Here is a 14660-nt window from a genome sequence, read left to right as displayed (position 1 = left end):
GTAAGTGATAAAATCGGACTGGGCATTTCCAGCACATTCTGACAATCAAACCTAAATGGAGATCGAGTCTCGGAATTAAGAGCCATCATCAGTGTATCATTTCATTCAAGAAATCTTATTCTAACAGGCCCTGTCACTTTCTTAGTCTTGCACTTGCTACACGTGGTTACCCCGCTGTTGATAAGATTGCTCAACTTGTAATGGAAGAACACTGGCTATCAGCCCAGGCTGACTGCTAGGTTAGGCAGATATTTAAGGGTAAGGATGCAAAATGGGGAATGGCCTCTGGGATTGACATCTAGTTTTCTTTGAAAATGCATTTATATTCCCAATAGTAATCCAGCAAATTTCCTCTGGCCTTTCATAGATACAGGAGTTACTTCTTAGCAGCATAGAAAATAGTTGGATTTTTAATGTAATGTGCCATCTCCAGCAAGTGCTTCTCCCATATTTCTTCAAGTTTTATGTATTTATATAGCCCCTGGTACCATGGTCTGCGAGGACCTGCATTTCTTTCAGGTCACTGGCCTGAGAGCAAGCTGGAGCTAGGGAAGCCTTGCTGCCGCCTCCCTGTAGCAGATGTGGAGTTAACAGAGACCAGCTTCCCAAGGTCTGAGGAGAAGATTGAATCTTCTGAACATCTCAGCTCCTGCGCCAGCTTCCTCGCAGTGCCTGGTTCAAACAGCCGGCGAGCGAGCGCCTGACAGTGCTGATGGGCGATGCCGCTCTGCAGAGTAATCTGAGCAGATGATGACTAAAGAATTCTGACCAGAGAATCACAGCAAAATGCAGACTTCCCATGTGTAGGAGATTAAGAAATACTGGGATAACTTTGAGGAATTTGTTTTTTTGGGATGATTGGTTGTACCCTTTGTGCATGGAATGGCATTCAGAGTGTTGTCCTTCACATCTCTTCAGATTCTTTTGGGAAGCTCATCCCCCTCCCTCCACCCCCAACATCCATGTTAGGAAAAGCAAAGTATGAAACTGAACTGCTATCCCATCTGTCAGTTCATAAGGTCAGTGGGAAGACAGCCACATTTTTTCTCTTATCTACTGCCATGCCACATACATTTACAATGCTGTCAAAAGTTTGCGTATTTAGTGACCTAGTAGCCTCCCAGTGCCTGTTGAGAGATGCCCTGTATTGTCCTCTGCTTTGCTGTATTTCTTCTCTGAAGAGGACTACACCTTCCCCTTCTCTGGTATTTAAGTAATGCTTACGCAGAGCAGTGTCTAAAAGAAAACACAGAACTCTAGAAGACCTGCCAGATCTACAAGATAGTTAGACTGCAGTGGGGATAAATAAAACAGGATGCAGGGTGTTTGGTTTATCTGTCACCATCCAGTATCCTCAGGAACTTGAAACATCCTTTGGGGCCAAATCTGCTTGTCCCCTAATTCAGAATGACTAAGTACCACAGATGATCTGTGAGTCATCTTTTGGCCGTGGAATCTGTTTTGTATCTTTCTTCTTTCATTATCTAAATAGCTTGGTAAGAGCTTAGGCCATTTCTTGATTGTGAGTCAGTGCACAAGCCACTCAGAATAATCCACATGCACAATAAACCCTGCGATTGCAGTCTGTGCTTCAGTCTAGAGGACGTGGTTATAGTGGTGCATTTCTTCAGCGTGATTTTTGAATGAATATTAAAACTTGTATGCAGGATAGCACGAAGGAGTAAACTGCAGGCGTGGTCTAGTAGGAGGACATGTGCTTGCGGGCAGGGGTTGGAAGCCTGAGTGTGCTTCATTCAAAACGCTGCATCTGTCACTCGTTTGCGTTGTTACAGCTGGCAAGTCAAACAACCTCTGGGTCATTGCCTCCTCCTATAAAATGCACATAATGTAGTTTTAACACTAAGAAAGAAGGCAAAGAGTATCAAAACATTAAACCCAAGAAAGTCTGTAAGTAGCAAATTGGTGTCAGGACTTTAAGACATGAGCTCCAGTTGAATCATTTCTCAGTGGTTGTGGCATTTTTAACTGCTTCCCCCCTGCCCTGATTCTCCGAAGTCTAATGCCTGGGTGCTCCTGCAAATGCTTTTCCTACAGTGAAGACCTATAGTATCTCCGTCTCTGGCTATTTTTTGCTTAAACTTGAAGGAACTGAATTATGGGTGAGATATCAAAAGTTCTACTAAGTTTGTTTAAAAGCAGACAAGTGTCGTTACTAGTCAGATACTCTCAGAGAGATCTTTGCGTAGCTGACATGTCCTGATGTTTTCTTTTCTAGTATTTTATCTGTGCGGCTTGTTCCAGGGTTTTTTTAGTAAGAAGGAATTTGTTTCGCCAGTACATTTTGTTAGTTTCTCATTTAAAATCCTAACTAATGACATGAGTTTCACTTCTTTTTGTCAAGTCATGCTTTGACAGGAGATGTCATTGAGGGTAGGTAGTGTTTTAATCTATTAAAACTTTATACAGCTATTAATAAAGGTAAGAGGCAACAGAGGAGCGAGATCTGAGTACTATAAATGTTGGTCCTATCCATTTCTTTGCGGGGTTGTAGAGCACAGTGGGTTTTTTTTCACCTGAAAATTCTCATTGTATTTGTATCTCCACCTGCTGGAGGAAGAGGTGGTTGTGTGGACTGAGGCACATGGAGAAAACTAGAATTCAAATCTGCAAAGGTGCCAATACCCTGAAAGTTGGGAATTGAGGTGCAGAAGCTTACATTGTAGATACCACAAGCAAACAATTGGTATAATGTTGCTAGCTCTTGTAGTTGAGTATTGCCATATTTTTTCTCTTCAGTCTCAAACGGGAGTTAAGTGAGAGCAGAAGAATATCTGCTTTCATTTAGTGGTTTTTTAAAAAAAAAGAAGGGAAAAAAAAGCGAGTACTTCTCCAGAAGGCTCCGAAACAGGCAGGAACAAAGTATTTAAATTCTAGGGTTTGGGTTTCTTATTTTAATCCAGTTCTCATGCCAGTACTATGATTTTTGTGTCCTGCTGCTTTCCCAGTGTATGCTTAGGGCCATGATACTTTTTGTAGATGTCACTTGATAAATACATGTGGGTCTTTCACCAAGTCTTGTTAATTTTCAGGTTTTAAGGAAGCGTGTGTATATATATATACACACTTTTATAATTTGTATTATACCCAGCATGGAGAGCCTTTATCTTACTTGCTAAATGTCTGCTATCTGCAAGTGGTATGTAGCTAGGAGAAAAGGAGAATAAGGAACAGGGAGGAGGGGGGGTGTGCAGGCAAGGTGCTTAATCAGAATATTGCATATAGTGTGGAAGTTGTACCCTGTTTTCTGCCAGGTGATATGTTTGTCTGGGGACGAATATTTTAACACCTCCTTCCTAGAATACAATCCCATTTCCATATCGTTCCATGTTGCATTTTATTTGCGTTTAAGGAGATACAGGTGAATTCTTTGTGACTGTTACCAATTACTGCTTTCTCTAGCTCCCTCAGTCTGTAAATTTAAAGAAACAGCACTGTCTCCAGCAGTAACTATCAAGCATATTATTCAGTAGCTAGCTAGAAGTTTTGCCTTTCACACAGTGAAGTAGTCATTTCCCCTTAGTTGCACTGAAAGGAGTCTACTGGTTGTCATCCCCCTCCTTGGTATCCCTAGATATTGGCTCCGCCACCTGCTTCTGCATAGCTTCCTGGCGTTGCTGTCTTCTAAAAAGCCATGAATACAGGGAACGTTGTTGTGTTGCCAAGTCTCCTGCAAACTGGTTTCAAGAAGAGGATGCATCCTGCTTCAATGAAAATGGTGTAGTACCTCTGTGGATATGTCAGTCTTCTGATCGGGGGAAGAGAACCCTAGGTTATGGTTTACCAAGTTTGTAAGTGAAAATAATAGTTGATAAAATTACTATTTTAACACTGGAAGTTAAAAAAGTTGTTGAAGTCCTGTTAGTTAAAAATCAGAAAAACCTGAATGGGAAAAAAAGTAATATTCCTATGCATTCAGCTATTCTGAGTGTGTGACAAGGCCGTTGTCTACTGGGGAGGAAGGAAGGGAGAACACTTTAGCTTTGCGATATGATGATACTGCCAGTGGAACTAAATCCATCCTTGTGAGGTTTATGGCAAGCCAGTCAGCCTGTGAATTCTTCTTTTCCAAAATTAAAAACCTGAAATGTGCTTTTCACAGTCCTGCACCTGTAGTTTATTATGACACTTCTCTAGTGTTTTACTGATCACATCTACTCTTAATTTCCACATGGCATTTTGAAAAGATATCCCTGTGGGTTAACGTGTCTTTCCTTCTTTTGGTTTAATTGGTCAAAGATTAAGCACTGACCTTGATTTTTCAACTGATTTGCTAGTTGAACAAAAGATCTTTGTTTCAGGATGTTGAGGACAGCGTACATTTCCCACAGAGCAGGTGAAAGTCCATCTTCCATTGGCTTATAACAGGATGAAAGAAACTATACTCCATGTGTACTTACGAGAGGTGGGTGGTCTCCGAGAGTGGTAGAAGCTACCACTCCTTTTATGACGCTGACCAAAAATCTGAATTTGAGACAAGCCGGATGCCAAGTTGTTGTTAGTGTTTTATGAAAGTCTCATTCTGTTCCTGGAAAAACTGGTCTCTGCCACAGGATCTGCCACTTTGTCCTTATCGACAGCTTCAGAGGGGCCAGAGGCAGACGAATTCGTTTACATCCCAGGGCAGCTTGCTTTGCTGTACCTGACCTGCGTATAGATTGCAGGCTAGTGCGTGGGAAAGGTCCATCCATTTGACATCTATAGAAACTTCATCTGGAAGGGAGAGTGTGTTATGTTGTACGCATCGTCAGTGCCACCTGTTACGCACCTTCCCATGTAGGTAGGTCTTAGATGCTTTGCCCACCTTCTCCTCCGCTACCTTCTGATAAGAGAGGTCTTTGGGGCCTTCAGATTAACCTTTCGCTATCCATGTATTGTATGTTTCCTAAAAGCACTCTGCAGTGAAGTCCTGCTTAGGGAACTCCTGATGTTTAGCTTGTGAAATAAGAAATTTCACTGAACTGTATGTTTTGCCAGAGGGGCATAGCCCTGCTCAGAGCAGATCATTGCGTGCAGAAGAGGGAGGCCATGGTGAAGTGGGCTGGCCTTTAAGGCAGATGCTAGAGCACAGAAGCAAGCAGGTAACGCAGTGCTCTGTTGGCTTGCGTTGTACATAGCGCTTCTGGAGAATTAAAAGTTAGCAGTGTGTTTGGTGTTCAAAGAGGAGGCATCAGCCACCCGCACGGTGCTTCTCTCGGATCCACAATTAAGTCTCTGCAATTTAGTTGGCTACACATTTACTGAAGAACAGTTTTTAATATTGAGGGGGATATCTCTTCTTTGATATTGCTGAAAAGTTCTGAATGCGTGTGTGTGTAGGGAGGATAAATTCTTTTTCCTTGCCTTTTTCGGGCTTACAAGAGTAATCAGAAGCAGACGTGACAGGTATTCAGCAGAGTGTATTTGAGCTAACTTAATTACTGGATTCATACACATTGGTGTAATTGTACTGTGGCTCTCTGTACTGTTACACTTAGGCATGTTTCCAAAAATGGTTTAGTTTTAGTGATCAGTAGCTGAAACCATGAAGCGAGTATTCACTTCAGAATATGTAACTGGGAGCACAAAACATTTTTCTTTTCAATTATGGCACGCTTCATAGAATCAAACTTTTTTCTCCGCAGAAGGATGGTTGGCCAGTACTGTTCAGCCTTCTGACCTTCTAGAACAGAGGCATGAACCAGTCGTGCTTTGTCTAATGCATCAATTTATCACAAGCAAGTGCAAGAATTGTTGTGAATATCAAAATAAATTGCTCACTAGATTTCCTGTGACCCAGTAAAACAGAACTAAGGAAAAAAAAATTCCAAGAAGATTAAAATTCATAATACTCTAGAAAATTAGATTCTGTTGGTGACACCATTTCTTATGAAGTTTAAAACAGAGCTGCTATTTTAGTTGAAGATTTAAAGCTTGCACACTTCTGATTTCCTCTTAAATACAGTGTATTTTCTTTTCCTTAATAGAATCAATTTAATGTAATGTTATTCATATCTACTTAAGCTCAGGAAGCATGAAGTTTTGTATTTCAGTAATGAAAACAAATGTTTCAGGAGATGTATGAGGTATAGTATAGCAGGGGGAAAATTGATAAGGGTTTAGTAATCTCTCTTGCTTTCTGAAGGGTGGCATTGTAGTCAGGCTTGCTGTAGAGGCCTCTCTTCTAAAAGCTGTATGCCTTGGTTTTCATGAAACCACTTGTCATTGCTGTGGCTGAATGGTTATATTTGTGGGGTTGTGTTCAGATGAGTTTTGGTGGATTTTTTTGTTGTTGTTGTGTTACAAAATCAATAATTAACTGCTGGAAAAGCCAGTCGAGTTGCAGACTCTGTTCTATACTGAATTGGAAGGGGGGAGAGTTTAGTTTTCTAATAAACAGTTTTTCAGTTTTGTTTCAGTAAGGTTGAAATACTTTCTTTGATTAAGCAACATGCTTTGATTCCAGAATGAAGGGCTTCGGAAATTTTTTCATCAAGAGTTGATTAAATCGACATTCCTGACAGACATCATGATTTCACTAATTCAGCATTTTCCAGTGAAAAACTATTCCATCAGAAATTTAAACCAGATCTAGTAGCTAGGAACACAGACACTGCCAGATTTTTTAGCTTTTTTCTGGTAGCTTCACAAGCATTTAAATAAAATTACTCTTGCTTCTATGTAAGTCCTTATTTTCTTTTGAATTACGAACTGACTTAATGAAAGATTTAATTATTTAGGTGTTGGTGCCAGAGCATTCAAGGAAATAACGCACAAATTCAGGCATAAGGTTTTGTAACTCCCACCACAGACAAGATGAGGAAAAGAATTTGGCATTTACCAATGTTGGCAATTGGATTTTAATACTGTTTCAAAATAGATTGAGATTGTGGCTGTTACTGGACCATGTATGCATATTTTTGAGCAGGCTTAGCTTTAAGGTATATTCTAAATGTGTTTGGGACTAAAGTGAATTAAAGCAAGAAAAAGCGAGTCAGGACTAAAGGACTGGATGTCCGTATGTGTTGGTCTTACCTATATATTTTCTAGATAATTTTACTGATCGGTGTTTGGGGATTTCTTTTTAAGGAATGAGCAATTTATTGTCTACTGTAATATGGATTCATTTCTGTAAAAAATGCAAGCAGAGGGGGTGCGATGGCAGCTTAAGTAGTGGAGATTCAGGAAACTAATTCTAAAAACCAAATATCAAGAGGAAATGCACTTTTGTGCATTTTTGAAAAGCAAGCCCTTATTGCATCAATGGTAGAGCAACTACCTAAAAGCTCTTTAAGCTTTAGTTTAATGGTCCATATAATGGGAGACATTAAATTTGCTTTAGCATTTATCCCTCTAGTGTTTCCAAACACAGGTCCCAGTTCTGCCAACACTTCATGGATGTTTAAGGTTTAACAATTGAAGAGTCCCATATGCCTGTCAGGAAAACAAGGACATTGATTTGAAGGGGTCCTGGGCTAGAAAAGAATTCTTTCCAAATTAAGTTGAAAGTACTTCTGCATACACCTGTGTATGGAGATCAAGGTGGATTTAGGACTGTTGAAAAAAATGTGAAATACAACAACCCCCACCACCACTACCACAGGGTCTCCTCTGCTCCAGCATCATAACATGCTTACTTGATTTTAATAGTTCCTGCAATACAATACCAGCACAGGGAATTTGTCGATTGAGAAGAAGGGAAGAGATGGAAAGGGGAACTTTTTAGTGGGATATTTTCTGCCTTAGTGTGGGTTGTGAATACTGATGCCACCTGACAGAAGAACTGATTGCAGTAAGTGGAGGGGAATTTTATGTGGTGGACATAATCACTGCATCACTATCCGATGAGTGACACTGCTAGAATACAATCTGGAATATTTCAGACAGGAGGAAACTGCAGAAAGAGATTTCTTGGATTCAGAAAGTAGAAGTACTGAAAATATAAGTAATGTTCATTTGATCATCCTGCCTCTGATGCAACTGCTAGATGTTTTCCTTTCATTCCATAAAAAGTCATAAGAAAATCAAGACGACCACTGTTATATTCATTCTTACAGTTTTTTTTTTAATATCGAAATCCTTTTCCAGGAGATGACAAATGTGGCAGTTTGCACAGTGTTAGGCTGAGAACCTCAAATTACCCCAGTGCCCCCCCTTCCCTCCCTTCCCCTGTAGAGGATTCTGCAGCATTTGGCAGAGTATCAAAAACCAATGGAAGCCCTTAAAAATGTCAGTACTTTGGGGTTACTAGTGCTAGTATCCAGTAAGGCTGAAAGTGGCATAAACAGCACTGTTTCCCTGCAGCGTTTTTGTAGCTTATTCTGAAGCACAGGCTACTGTTGACTGCTGCCCTGTAGTATCACATTCAATTCTTTCCTTCTATCTCTCAGAGCTCAGTATATCGCCTGCACTCTACTTCTTATTCCTGCCCATTTTCACCCTGCCTTTTGCCTTAGTGTCCTGCTACCTCACACCTGCAAGTTCTGTGCAATCCGTCATTTTACCTTACGTACTTTAACAAGCCTTGCAAATAAGCAGCTAAATTAACCTTTCTTTGCAGCTCTCCTCTTCCTAATAATTCCTTTTACTACCTATTAATCAATCCTCAATGCATCCCTTTCCGTATTTATTGCTTTGTATCTTCTTTTGTTTGTGTTGCTTATCTGATATTTAAATTATAACAAGGTAAGGACTTTGCCCTCTTGCTTTGTGTAAGTACACGGTGTGCTCAAAATGTTTAGTATTGTGTCTTGCATTAAAATGTATAAGCTCAAACTGTCTAGCGATATCAACACTAAGAATCTTACTAAGACTAAGGGGATAAATGGAGGAGAACCCTGTATTTAGTCTGGTGTTAGTTTTGTTTGTGCATCTATCATGCCTGTTGTGCTGGAATGGAATTTTAAGGGGTCTTTGTTTGTCATAGGATATATCAGAATAATGATTGGAAACGGTTGCATTTTCTCTGGAAACTTTGACAACTGTTTCCTGGCCATGATAGAAGGGTATTTTTGCATTCTTTCTATTGTGTGGCATAGTCCATAAGTGGAGGTAAGTCATGCTGAGACTCTCTGAAGTTTGTAGGAATTTTTTTCCCCTTCTCATATTGAAGAGTGTCACTCAGATTATTTTTTTTTTTTCCTTCTGGTCTAATTTGAAGGAAGTGAGTAAAGGAGAAGTTAACCTTTGTTTCTGTGTATCCTTGCAGACTTGGCCATCTAGAGATGCCTCCTTTCCATATAAAACTCAGTTACCGTGTATGGTGCCAGCCTCCACTTTCAGCAGTAGTGAGTACAGAGCAGAATCTAAAATACTAGATTATGTGCAAGAGCTGGACTCTTCCTTCCATCCGGTCTTATCATTCCCTTCAGGTAAGTAACTCAAATGCAGTGCCTCTAACAGAGGGTGGTTGTGCTTGTGAGAGCTGTAGAGTTTATGGACTAACTTTTCTATTGAGTGATTTTTAGAACTTAGTTCTCCTGCAAAAAACCTCACACTGGCAAAATACCTGAGTTTAGACTAAATGAAAATCTTAACTTCATCCTGGCATTTGAAAAATACACTTTCTAGATTTCCCATACAAGTAACATGATTACAACCAAGAAAAACTGGTCAGGGGAACATTTTTGGTTAAGGTGGGTTTTGGCTGTTTCATGGCGTGTCTCATAGAGTCAGCATTAGTCCTTTAGATGGTGCTTTTGCCAACACACTACCATACCTTGGTTGTGTTGTTTTCATGAGCAACTTTCAGTTCAGGCCCTTTGACTTTATTTAGTTTTTCTAATAGTTTTTGTGATAGTCAGCCTTTTTGGTGATCTTTGAAGTTTATGGTTTCTGTCATCTGATTCTTTAATCTTTTTGAACAATAATGCAGATGATGTTTTTTCTGACTCTTATTAGCCCTGAAACTAGTGCAGGTGCAACTTGACAGCACTTTGTGCTTCAAAATAGCATATTAAGTGCTGTTACCAGCAGAAGGGATTGGATACCAGCAGATATTACTGGATTTTGGTTTGGTTTTTTGTTTTAGGAAAAACCTATGGGCAGGCAGTTGCTGACCAGTACAGGAATTCTGCTGTTCTGGGGGGCTTCTTTGCCACAAAATAATCCTGAACATGAGGCTGGAACCTCCATGGAACTGCTTGAGTCTTTAATCAAACCCACTGTCTTCCCAGAATGACAGTGTATACACTCCAGCCTGGTATTAGGAAGTCAAGGATTAAAGTAAGTCTTGGGTTTGGAGAACTCGTCACTGGCCAGTAGATTCCAAGTGTGGACATGGAATCCTGAGAAGGTCTCAACTCTTGCAGGTTTATGAGGGCTTACACCCCATGTAAAGAGGAGTTTATTCTGAGGAGCAGATAGGGGGAAGAAAACACTCACTCCAGGAGTGCAACAGCAAACATCGCAGTCAGCAGGACTCTGTTGTGGAGAGGAGAGAAAAACACTTCTTAAATCTTCCTTCGTTACACACACTCTCTCTCACTTACCCTGTGACTCTGACAGCCCAGCTGGACAGGAGCCAGGGGGTTAGACAGTAGCTCCCAAATCCCTGCAGAGAGCTGTCCCCACACACTTCCTGGGTGACTGCCAGCTTGTCTCACAAATCAGATTGTTTCCTTGCTTCTGCTTCTATACGAGGTTCACTGTACCACAGTGTATATGTTTTGGGGTGGGTTTTGTAAGTGTTTCTTTAGAAGTCTGTTCAAGGATAGTCATATAAGGCCATGCCTCTTGCATTTATTCCTACCTTACTTTTAAGGGAGACTAAGTAGTTTAACAAGAATATTGAAATACTCTTTCCTTGAAAAAAGACTACTCTAATCATCATGAAAAGAAAAAAACTGAAAGGCTCTGGATTGCATCGTGACTCCTATTGGTCACTTTGCCAGGATGGAGGAAGAAAAATGTTATTTTAACTTCATTCCGATACCAAGAACATCTTTCTTTTGAGGAATATTTATTCTCTTTTCAAGCAGCCTTAGCCTTGCTAATAATAGTTGAGACAGGAAAAAAGTGCTAGACTTACTATCTCCTGCTCAGATGCAGTCCTTGTTTTTGAGGGAGGCTAGATTCATGGTCTAGTCTGTGCTTTCTGTACTTCGCTATCTCTACCTCCTCATGAAGACCACTAGTCTATTTGTCAGTTTCTTTCCTATGAAAGAATTATCGTGAATAAATGCTTGCTGGAAATTTTCCAACTTGGTCAGGTAGCCTGATTCAGATTCATGTTTTCTTTGCAGCTTCCTTAGTTACCCTTTCTAGAGGGATAACTTCTTTTAAAATACTACTTGTGATGTGCCCACATCTTTTACCACTTTCTTCTGAATAAAAAAAGCTTTTCAGCAGTGTAGAAGAAAAGGTTCTTGGTTTAATTTCCTCTGTTTTTTTTTTAAAAATATTATTGGTATTTGTTCCATTTTGAAACTCTGGGAGTTTAATTTTTCAATGTGTGAGGAGGGATTCAAATTCAAGATTCAGATCTTGTTCTCTCTTGTACCTATTTTTTACTTTCAAAGGAGAGTCACAATTTGCAAGCGATATAGTAATATAGTGCAGTGGAACTGGCTCACCAGTGTACAGGCTTCTGGAAGTATAATTGTCCTTACAGTTCTAAGTCTTGTCTTCAGAGTTTCCAAATTACCAAGGGTCTTGACCAGAAGCATGTCAGTGGTTGCAGCATCCTTTGAGCATAAAAGCACCTCTTTAAATTTGCACCCCGATAACTGGAAAATTGTAGTTTGCATCTAAGAAGTTTGCGTTTCTGGTATTTCTGCACCTAGCCTGTGGATAAAGTGGAGCAAACACTCCTGCCCTTTTAATTAAGATACAGGAGCACGTAATAAAAAATCTCTGAGACATCCAGGTGATTCCCCAGAAAAAAACAGGAGAAATGTTTTGTTTATTTCTTTACTTAAATGTTGTGACTAATAAACCTTTCAGACCTACTCTATGATTTTACTCAGAAGTAGAATAGGAAACGCAGCAAAAACCTTGGGGGGAAACAACCTTTTACAGGTCACCTTTGGTCTTGTGACAAAATATCTAGTTAGATCCCTGTCAAATTGAAATAAATTATTCTTTTTAGTTAGCAAAATATGTTGAAAGTGGCACAAGAGGCTAAGGTTGTATGTAAATAAAAATAGTTTAATGCCCACCCTTTCACCCTGCCCTCAGACCTCTTCTCATTCTGATCGTAAGAGTCGTCAAGCCTGCTTCTTATATTTCCTTCTACTTAATTTCTCTTCTTCCTTGTAATGTTGTTTCCGGAAAGGCTTTTCAGACAGAGACCTATTTTTCTTAAGCCTTCCTGCCTTACAACAGTGGGTAAATTCCTTACCACTTGAGATGTTTTGCAGACTAATTCTTGGTTAGAATTCCCCCGGGAAATTAATTACATTGCCCTGCTGTAGCCTTTGCCAGAGAGAGAAAGAAGGAATGTACCTTGAAATTACCTCTAGGCTCCCAGTAGTAATAATTTCCAAAAGCATTAATTACCTAAAAGGCTGAACTGAAGGCTTTTCAGATTACAGGAAAAGTGCACTGTGTGCTTTCCACCATGTGGGGTTTTGTGCAAGAGTTAGTCAAGAGGGGAAGACCCCAGTTCTACTCTCACTTGATACCCTCCAGAGCTTGTTTTCGTGAAGAACAATTCTGGAGTAATTCCAGGTACGGACATTGTTCATTCCAGAGTAAGATAACCTTGCTCTTTCTTACTTTGACTTTGAACACCAAAAAAAGTGCTGTTAATATACTAAGTGTGTGCACTGGGATTTGTTCAGGAGCATCCCTTAGGTTTGAGTCCTACTTTGATCTGAGTTGTCTTGTCAGCCCTTAGAAGCTCTTAGTGCTGGAGAGCTTGGAACCACTTAAGCATACTGCCTTGGTCAGCACGTGTGGCAGTGTAGCTTCACAGCTAAAAATGGATTTGTTTTTACCATGGCATAATTCTCACTTCCCGTTAATAGAAAGATAGGTACCTTGAGATCCTACCTCCAGGCAATTACTGGAGATTACCTTGTATACTGCTGAGATAACTGATAGAAAAGACTACAGTTCTTCACCTATAGTGGAGGATAGCACTCATACAATAACTATCTTGCTGAGAATTACCTTGCCTCAAGTTTTCTTATTTACTCATGCAAAAATCACTTCTTTGAAATGCCTGGCTGGGCTTTTTTGGGATATTGAGTTTTCCTTCGGCTCTCACCAGTTTCAGGACATGTTTTGCTATATTGTCTTCAGCTTGACCATGTGAAGACGCTGCTATAAAAACAAGCGATTGATCCTCGCAGGATTTACTCAGCACTGCCGATCTTCATGAGTTGAAGGCCTCAAGGCAGCAATATTGCTTGTAGATTATGTTACATAGTGTTGTGTAATCGATTCCTAGACCTTTAGTGATGATGCATAAGTCATTGGTTCATAGGTTGCCATCTTTCTGATATAGACTGCATTCCCTTCGGATTTCTTTTTTTTTGTTAGATATTCCTCTTCACATATACTTTGAAACATTATTAAGGAAGGATGACATCAAAGGAGAATCTGTTGATACCTCATCTTTGGGAGTGGAGTTTAAAGTGTCTCCAGACAATGGTATGTAAAGCAAAATATTTTAATATTTGCAAGACTGTTTTTCATTCATTTGCCAGTACTTTCTGCCCTGAAGAGGTTCAACTTACAAACTTACCACAAAGCAGGTTATCAGAGAAGGTAACTGACTAAGACTTTAGGTGGAAGAGGAATCTCTTCCCAGACCACAGTGTCAGGTTCACTGAAATGTTGCGCTGAAATGATCCCATCAGAGCTGTAGGAGGGCAGTAATACAAGTGGGGGGAGTTTGGAGCATGGATTCTCTGCAGACACAGGTGCCTGACTGCAGTACTGCTTACTATTTGGATTCCTATCAGAAGTCCGTTTTTTTCCATTATAAATAGTTCAGCAGTTGAGATTGCCTGTAAATTGCACCCATGGAAAATAAGTTTTCAACTTAATACGTGCTTTTTCTGTTGTAGACTATAATCAACATAACGTTTCTGTCAAACAATGGAGCAGTGGCTGTTTATCTAATTCCAAATCTCAGTCAGTGTCAGGAACATCTGACCAGCTGTCAGAAGGAAGAAAGAAAAGACATCTAAGTGAGACAGCAGTAGGTAAGAGAAAAATGGTATTGTTTAAGACGGGACTACTTCTTTAAAAATATGTACTGTATAAATTAGTTTATCACTGGGCTTTGAGAATTAATTTTAAGTCGTCTCCAAAAAGGATCCTGTATGAAACTTTACAGGACTGAATAAAGGGACTTACGACACCATGAAAATAATGTGCTATTTTAAAGCATAGTAATCTTTTCTCTTTCTTCTTGAGTATATATTACAAAATGAGACAAGCTTCTCTATTTTATTTTTGGAATACTCTTACAGGAAACTGCTCAGCAGTCCAGCTGTGTTTTTCTAATACTGGGTGTCATTATTTTTAATATGAAGGGGTTTTTTTTATAGTAGTCAGTGAAACAGACTGAATTGCAAAGTAATCTGTCAAATCATGTGCCTAACCAAACATTTACTATTCTGGCATCTTTGGTCAGCTACGTTTCGTTTGCTGTATACTGTCATTTGTGGTTCTGGTTTCCTTCCAGACTGTTAAAAGGACTTGTGGGTACC

General features: G+C 39.8%; 1 protein-coding gene across 7 annotated transcripts in view; it reads left to right on the top strand.

Annotated features, from left to right (window-relative positions):
• Nucleotides 1–14660, top strand: part of KANSL1L (KAT8 regulatory NSL complex subunit 1 like) — a 67139-nt gene that overhangs the window by 37980 nt on the left and 14499 nt on the right. For all 7 annotated transcript variants that reach the window (XM_075153720.1, XM_075153717.1, XM_075153721.1 and 4 more), the window contains 3 exons: nucleotides 9206–9368; nucleotides 13483–13593; nucleotides 14013–14150. In XM_075153720.1, coding sequence (XP_075009821.1) covers nucleotides 9206–9368; nucleotides 13483–13593; nucleotides 14013–14150 — 412 coding nt within the window. The remainder of the gene's footprint in view (nucleotides 1–9205; nucleotides 9369–13482; nucleotides 13594–14012; nucleotides 14151–14660) is intronic.

Source organism: Calonectris borealis, chromosome 6, assembly GCF_964195595.1.
Source record: "Calonectris borealis chromosome 6, bCalBor7.hap1.2, whole genome shotgun sequence".
Taxonomy (NCBI): Eukaryota; Metazoa; Chordata; class Aves; order Procellariiformes; family Procellariidae; genus Calonectris; species Calonectris borealis.
The sequence above is the reverse complement of the archived record's forward strand: the minus strand, read 5'-3'. Positions and strand labels throughout refer to the sequence as shown.